General features: G+C 42.2%; 1 protein-coding gene across 1 annotated transcript; it reads right to left on the bottom strand.

Annotated features, from left to right (window-relative positions):
• Positions 1-62: 62 nt before the first annotated feature.
• Positions 63-7,621, bottom strand: LOC117819698 (CD209 antigen-like protein E). Its single transcript, XM_034693115.1, has 6 exons — positions 7,249-7,621; positions 7,073-7,174; positions 6,266-6,406; positions 4,342-4,484; positions 4,087-4,190; positions 63-731 (listed from the first exon to the last, which is right to left on the bottom strand). Exons 1-6 carry the CDS (start codon positions 7,316-7,318, stop codon positions 581-583), a joined length of 711 nt encoding a protein of 236 aa, XP_034549006.1. The 5' UTR covers positions 7,319-7,621; the 3' UTR covers positions 63-580.
• Between the last annotated feature and the right edge of the window lie 1,021 nt (positions 7,622-8,642).

The raw sequence follows: 8,642 nt of genomic DNA on the forward strand, positions 1-8,642 counted from the left end.
AGTGTGCTCTGTCAGTGACCCAAACAGCTGTCATTGCGACATAATACACTGCACATGAAGCGTAGGTATACAGGGCTGTTTTATTGTTGAGTAGAAACAGTGTTAAAGGCAAAGGGTGTGTAATGTCACAATGAAGCAGTGAAGATATCCATGAATTAAGCGTACACTTCATCTGAAAGGCAGTTCTACATGAAGGACTGTGTTTAATCACTAAAGTTGGTGTTTCTCCTGACCTTGACCCGACTCCAGCCAGCTTCTCCAAACCAAGACCATGCTGACTGTGACCTTCTGTGCATGGTGAACTTATTATTCACAAGTATCTCAAACATCTCTGCTTCATAAAAACCCAAACTGTCCCTTTGACTTGGTGTTGCTACTTTATGTTTGGTTTCAATGTGAGAACTTCTCCCAGCGGTCACACCCTGGAGAAACGCTGACCGTGTGATCTTATTATGCTGATGACACAGTGCGTGTGAAGATCACACCAGAGATAACTTTACTCAGGGCTTTAAGATTTGACAAAACATTTCTATATTTTAACTCTTTAAATAGCACCTCAGTCCTTCTTCTTCCCCCTGCACTATTTCTCACAGATCCACAGCATGGAGTTATCACATTTCAGATCATTCCAGTTTTCATCTGTTTTTGAATTCGATCTGATATGCACACAGTCTTCCTCCCCCCATTGTGGATCTCCTCCACCGTTATCAGGCTGCTCATGCCTCCAGAACCTAGAAGAGATTAACAAGAGTCAATCTTCATATTTGTTTTTCCAGTGATACTGCATGTAGAGTAAAACGTGGTTCCTTTTGTTTCACCTGGTCATGCATGCAGTGGTGTAAAGGAACAAAGTAAAAGTACTTTGTTACAGTACTTAAGTAGGTTTTGGGAGTGTCTATACTTTACTTGAGTTTCTATATTTTTTGCAACTTTCACCTTTACTCCACTACATTTATATTTTCACACGTTACAAAATAACATGTGAAAATAATTGTCTCTTGAGGCTCATCTCAGCGAGACCACACAGCCTGCGAATATACATCAGTTTCAACAGCATGATGGAAGCGGCCTCGTCCACTGGTGATAGTGGGGATACCGCCACACCTCCACCTGCTAGTTGTGCTTCAAGAGAAGACGGACACCCGTGGCCATATCTAAAAAACCTGTCACTTTAGTCGGGATGAAAGATGCCTCCTGTGTTTGCAGAAAAACACAGAAATATGGCGTTCCAAAATTCCCTGTCAATCCAAAAACCTACATTGTGGGTCAGTGAATGAACTCAAGGCAGTAATAAGTATGGATACCATATTGTCAATACTGAAATCTGTGAAGCTGAACACACCTCTACCTGCCTCTGCAGCCTGTCAATGAATATTTAGCATTGCAGGCAGTGGCAGACTGGGGAAAGCATTACTTCAATTCAAATCAGCTAATGTGTTTCAGTGCGCTGCAGAGACAGAGACAGTAGTTTCTGTGGATTTTAATATTATTCTTGTTGATGCTGTGACTTTGGACAATCATCTTCATTTTGAGTCCTTAAAGAGTTCAGCAGATTCAAATGTAGCTCTAGTGAAAGTTCAGACAGGAAGACTATAAAGCAATCACAGCAGTTTAACTCTCCTCTCCCTCGTTCAGTAGCTCACCCGCTTCCAGCTGCACGCTCCAGAGCTGTCATTGGTTAATCAGCAGCGGCGTCATCCAACAGCTCAGTGGCACGCCCTTATCGTCAGCCTATCAACTATCTGCTGTCTTTTTAAATGTGTCTCTCTCTCCTGCTAGTTCCTTCTTGCATTGATGGTGCGCACCCCTCCACCTCCACCTGGTCTCTGCAAGTCTTCAATTCCTAGGATCATCAACCACCACCACCAGAGTCTGGACTCTAGGGGGATTTCTTCAGCTGCCAAATTCACGCATCCTACGCTCACAAAATCATCCTCATAGAGTCCTTACGCCAAAGATTTCTGTCAAGTTTCATCATTCATTCAGTAATAAATAACCTTCAATATTCAAATGGTGTCTCTCCTGATTGAAATGTTGACACTCTGTTGAGTTACATTTTCAAAGTTATATTTTTTGGGCTTTTTGGCTTTATTATATAGGACAGCTGAAGAGAGACAGGAAATGTGGGGAGTAGAGAGTGGGGGAAGACATACAGGAAGTGGTTGGTTGGTCGGGAATCAGCGACCCTTGTGACGAGGACTTTAGCCTCTGTACGTGGGGCGCTTAGACCGCTAGGCCACCAGCGCCCTGAGTTACATTTTTAACATTAGAAATCTTCAAAAATGTAACATTTGTTAAATTGTTTTACAATGTTACAATGTAATTTATCCAAAGCGACATACATCCGAGAACAAGAGCAACACAAGCAAAGATCTAGACAAGAGGAAATAAGATCAGTAAGAGGAACAAAGTGCTTCAAGTCACTTTAGGTGCAGGTACTGCCAAGCAGTGTAAAGGCAATGCACAAAAGGAAATAAGGAATTCTTTTTTTTTTTTCCCGAAATAAGGAACATCTACAATGAAGCAACCAACCAATTTAAGACCTTCCATTATCATCATCAACAATTAACCTCACCACAATAATGACCAAAGTACCAAGTGCTGGGTCCCTCAAGACCTGAACACAGATTCCCAGAGTAGAGCAGGACAGTGTGAGTCAACTGTAGCTGGAAGACATGATCTGCCACTGGGGACAACAGTGGAGAACAGTAGCTAAGTGCATAGTGCTTCCTAAAGAGCTGGGTCTTTAGCTGTCTTTTGAAAGTAGAGAGGGACTCTGCAGATCGAATGGAGTTGGCCAAGTCATTCCACCATTTAGGGGCAACAGAAGAGAAGAGTCCAGCTGGTGATTTTGAGGCCTTGTGTGCTGGAAGCACTAGGCGCTTTTCAGAGGCTGAGCGTAGCGGGCGAGAAGGGCAGTAGACCTGGATGAGGGGTTCCAGGTAAACTGGAGCGGTTTTGGTTCCTGCTTTGTAAGTCATGATTAGGGTTTTGTATCTGATGCGAGCTGCAACTAGAAGCCAGTGTAGTGAGATGAGCAGGGGAGTGACATGAGCTGTCTTAGGCTGGTTGAAGACCAGACGTGCTGCTGCTGCGTTCTGGATCATTTGCAGAGGTTTAACTGTGAATGCAGGGAGGCCTGCCAGTAGAGAGTTGCAGTAGTCAATGCGTGACATTACAAGAGCTTGAACCAGAAGCTGTGTTGCGTGTTCTGTCAGGTAGGGTCTAATCCTACCTATAAAAAGAAGTTAAAGTAGATGTGATTATTGGAAGTTACCCTCCTAGGTTTGGGGTAAGCCCCTAATGTTTAATGTCAGTGCCCCAGTTTGGCCACCCAGGTCAAAACTGTGTGGCTCCGCCCCTTATTGCAGGGCTTGTCTTCAGTCCACGAAGAGAACGGCTGAACTCTGAGATGAACCGCAAATCTGGACTTTAATTAAGGGAGGGAGGGAGAGAGGGAGCAAGAGGAGAAGGAGGGAGGGAGAATTAAACTTAATAAAGCTTGTGATTTCTAGCTGTTTTGTTTCTTTGTACTTTTACTTTTGATACTTAAAGCTCCTGTGAGGAACTTTCTGTTTGTGTTGACTTTGGCGCCCCCCTGTGGACTAAGCGATCTTGCTTATTTTGTCCTGTATATGTATAAATTATGTTATCTCCTCCTGCTTTCAACTAACAGTCAACTATTTCATTCATTAAGAATATTTACTGCAGAAAAAGGGTTTTTATTGACATGCTGTCAATTACCTCATTTGACACCTACCCTCTCACAGCGATTTCAGGCTTTAAAATAACAAAACAGAAATTATCAATACCTTTTCTAATAATTTTGTTTGCTTTTCTAGGTCATAATGAGGCATCACTGTTCATTTCAGTCCATTTCATGACCACTGAAAAACTCCTCACAGGAGCTTTAAGTACATTTAATTTGAGCTACTTTAAAACTTTAACTCAAGTATTTTTTTAATTGGTGACTTTCACTTTTACTTGAGTAGATTTCAAGATATCTTTACTTTTACTCAAGTATGGCTTTCAAGTACTTTATACACCACTGCATGCATGTGAACACTTGTATGTGTCTGAATTTACTTCTGAGTCAGTGGAGTGTCATCCGTCCATTTCCAGGCCCCCTCATTGTCTCTGTCACTCAAACCAATCCAAGAGTTATCCTTGATGTTGTCAGTCAGGAATTCCTGTTGAATGTAAAGAGCTTGTATTTATATTTTAGTTTCAAAGTTACTCTGAGGAGTTTTCAAACTGTGTTGATTCTGGTGACCCCTGTGGATGAACTCAGGAGCGTTCTTCTCATTTTTAGGTCATCCTACTCTGATTTATACACATCACCTGTTCTTCAAAACTTTCTATGACCACCAGATCTGCTCCTTCGGCTCTGCAGCTTTCTCTGCTTTCTTCCCAGGACTTTTTCTGAGTGGAGAAGAGATAACAGGAACAACTGAACATCTTCCATCCAGAAGGACACGTTTTCTCTGTCAAGAAAAACAGCAAACAAAAGACAAGACTCAGTGAACCGAACAGTCAGAACGCAGAGACATATTAACATCAAAAATGAGAATTATATGTTTTAATTTGTCGTAGTTTTAATCCAATTACTCGGAGGGTTATACAATTAAATGCTTTTATTAGAGTCTGTGTTATTTGTGCCTCGATGTGTGCTGCTGTCTCTCTTTCATTATGCTGTAGGTGTGTTCAATCCTGGGCGGTGATCAGGTGGTTATTAGAATTTATCTCGGCCGGTGAAAGGCTGGGTTGGAGGTCTTTCCCCTATATTTGAATCAAGGATTCTCCTCCTCCTCCTCTCCTCATCCATGTTGTCTTTCTGGTCCTCTGAAAAACCTCCAACTATTTATATCCTATTTAAAGCCTCTTTGAAGAGTTTTCAGCTGGTTATGAAACAGAGTGATGTTTACAGTGATGACTTTATGTGACCTAAAATAGTAAACAAGACCATCAGCTGCAAGATTGACTGTTCTGATATTCTAATTTGTATTATGTGTATCCATTCAGAGGGGTTAGGTCTTAAAGGTATTTTTTCAGAAATTCAACTTGAGTGATACATTTGACTGTTTTAAGACAGCATGATGAGATTTTTCATCAGAAAAACACCTCTGAAGTCGAACTTCCACCAGATCCATGTCCGGCAGTATCTGAGTCATGTGGCCGAGGTTTTCCCGGGTTGATCCCTGAATCAAGGATTCTCCTCCTCCTCCTCCTCTCCTCATCCATGTTGTCTTTCTGGTCCTCTGAAAACCTCTGACCTGTTGACTCCAGGCCTGGCTCCACTCATCATGACTTTGGTTTGTTGTTGTAGTTAAGTGAAATACGATCTGGTGATAACACAGAGTGTTTTATTCTGAAAATTAACCGGATGTTTTCATTTTGTTTTGGTGAAACCTGACTTCCTGTCCCGCTCCATCTGCTCTGTTGAGATTGATGCGTCGTGCTCCGGCATCCGGTACAAATCATGTGTATCTGATCCAGAGGGCTCCGATCTGACGGATCAGAGACGCAGCCGGGACACAACGGAGTGGACCCAGTGGAAGTTAACACATTGACTAGAATAGAAACCTATCAGATCTGGTGCTGTGACGGATCAGAGACCGACCTGACATGGATCTGGTGGAATTTGGTCGTAAAGAGAGAAGTGTAAATACATGAGGTGGTATTATTAATTTGTTGTACTTCATCTTCATGAATGTATTCTGGTTTCTGAGAATGATTGGGGCGGCTGTGACTCAGTGGTAGAGTCAGTCACCTCTCATTAAGAAGGTCTGGGGTAAGACACTTAACCCCAAACTGCCCCCTGTGCTGTGTCATTGATGTGTAAATAAAAGCGCAATCATGCCTATAAATGTATTCTTGTTAATGCAAAGTTTTCACAATGCTGTTATTCATGTTACTGACGGGCGACTTTTTTGCATAAACATATATTGTTTTTCTATTTCTTTGTTTCAGTTAACACATTGACTAGAATAGAAACCTATCAGATCTGTTGCCATGACGGATCAGAGACAGACCTGACACGGATCTGGTGGAATTTGGTCGTAAGACGACTGCAAGAGAGAAGGTCTGACGGAGACTACATCCATTTATTATTCAGTCTATTGACCAAACCTCTATAAATCAGCTGACTGACCAACATCACATCAACATGACATGACTCATCTGAGGAAGACTGCAGAGAGTTTGTGGTCAAAACATGTCATGATAAAAAGAAACCACACTGTTGTACTGTGTGCAGAGTACTCACTCAAACACTGAAGCTCTTTAGTCATTTCAGCGAGGCTGGTGTTCAGCAGGTCTCTCTGTTCAGTCAGGACGGACAGATGCTCGGTAAGATTGGCTCTGATGGTGGAGCACTCTGCAGATGAATTACAAGCTGAGATGTGGCCTGAAATACATCAAAGATACATGTTTCACAAAGTAATACTGATTTGAGTTTGTTTTTCAGTCTAAATATTTGCTGATTTAGATTTTCCCCTGGCTTATAAAGCTCTGAGATATCTTAAAAATTGCAACTCAAAAAGGGAAGTGAAGTGTTGCTGACACTGCGGTGGGTCTCTCTAAAGTAGCACCTTCTGCTTATCTTTTCCTGTGATACCCACCAAAGGTTAACATTACCACTCACACCAGCAAATGATGTAAAGCTTGCATGCAAAATGCACTTCAGTTTAAAAATCAAATACTTTTCTAAATATATCTTTCTGGAAGTAGACTTCAATTTCAACTTCATCTTTTATTCCTAGAAAAGAAATAAGAAGAAAAAGTCCTTCCTCTTTTTTTCATGTTTCACTCCCTTTAACACTTGATCATCATTTTTACCACGGAAGACAAACATGACTATAAAAACATTGCAATGGATTTAAAATAGAGCACAGTGGGCTTTCATGATCTTTGACTACGTGTATTTGTCTGCTTGGAGAAAAGGAATTAAGGAAGCAGCAGTTAAGTTAGGCAGTTAAGTAAAATGTTGAGACAGAAGCTAGAAAAGCCAGGGACTGTTAACAACACTTCAGTACAGTAAGTTTCTGCATGACATTATGACAAACTGACTCACAGTGGACGCTGAGGCCGATGAGCGTAGCCAGCAGGAGAACACTCAGCAGTGCCAGAAACAAAACAACAGCTCCGTGAAATCTCCTCTGTGAGCTCCTCGGACCTGAAACACAGAGAGGACCACTTTAAAGAAAATAGGACAGATAATCATAAATGTTTCAGACGGCAGACTCTCACCTGTCTGATATGTTGAACATCTCTTGTCGTCAGGTTTCTCATAGTCAACATTGATGTAGATGTCCTCCATCGCTCACCAGGATGCCAAATGTTCCCTCAGGAGGGTCCGCTCTGCAGTGTGGACTGAGTGTGAATGCTGAAAACCTCTTCTGGTTTCAAGTTCATGATTCACTGAACTAGTGAGGAAGCTACAAGTTTCACAGCATCAGAGGTGTGGGCGAGTAAAGTTCACAGGAGGGTGAGTGTTTAGATTTAAAAGTCTTTCACTGACACATCTCACTTCTGTCACTGTTGACACTGTGGCAAAAACATGAGGCTGCTTTCACACCTATGGCTCGTATTCAAAGCACACACAATCCCAGGGCTGTCCTTAAGTCACAGCCTCCTTTCCCCCAATGCGTGTTGATCACACTTTGCATTGTGGGAAGCAGGGTGTTTTTGGTTTAAAGGCTGACCCTGAAATCTGTTGACTTTCAAACGAAAGTGTCAGCTGTTGAAACGTGGAAAGAGTCCCCATGATGAATCTGAGTTTATAATGTTATCCAAAAAAACTAAAAGCATTTGTGAGACTTGTGGTGGAGCTCACCAAGGTGAAGTCATAAGAGGGCTACACAATAAAGGTGAAGGAGAAGTATTTTACTTCTATACTTCTTACTGATGGGGGGCGATCATAGACTGAATAAAATATGGACGCAGTATCCGTGACGTCACCCATCTGTTCCTGAGCGCTGTTTTCAAGCCAATCCATGGCGGCAGCCATATTGGAAATGCAGAACTCAACCAGGCAGAGTGAGGAGTTTAGGAGGGAGGCATGCTAGTTGTAGGCTGTCTTAATAAACACAAAGGTTGGTTTTACTCCCCACGTCTGCAGATTTGAAGATCTAGTGGATGATTTTTATTTATCATGGATAAGTGCTAGCGCTAGTTAGCATAGCCACATAGCTACATGTTCATAGCTGTGTACCAAGACACACGTCGACATACTGACAAATAAAACAACAAGAAACACTAAATCTGTGACCAATCCTTCAGAAAGGTCCTGCTGCAGGCGCCTCTCCGTCAGGATCAGATTCTGGATCAGATTCAGAGGGTTGAAGTAACGCGGGTCTGTGAGCAGCCGTGTATATTCAGCCAACATGTAAACATTAGATCAACGTGATGGAGAGCCGAGGGCACACCCACTTCCTGAGGGGGCGTGGTCAGAGAGCTCACTCTCATTTAAAGGCACAGACACAGAAAACAGACTGTTCTGAGCAGGGCTGAAAAAGAGGGGTTTACAGGCAGACCAGAATCTAATTTCAAAGTGTTTTTTTGAGCATAAACTTTAAAGACATGTTTTGGGGACCTCTTAGACCAATATATGTTGATGAAAAAGAGCAGAATATGTCACCTTT

This window comes from Notolabrus celidotus, chromosome 10, assembly GCF_009762535.1.
Source record: "Notolabrus celidotus isolate fNotCel1 chromosome 10, fNotCel1.pri, whole genome shotgun sequence".
In the NCBI taxonomy this organism is placed as follows: Eukaryota; Metazoa; Chordata; class Actinopteri; order Labriformes; family Labridae; genus Notolabrus; species Notolabrus celidotus.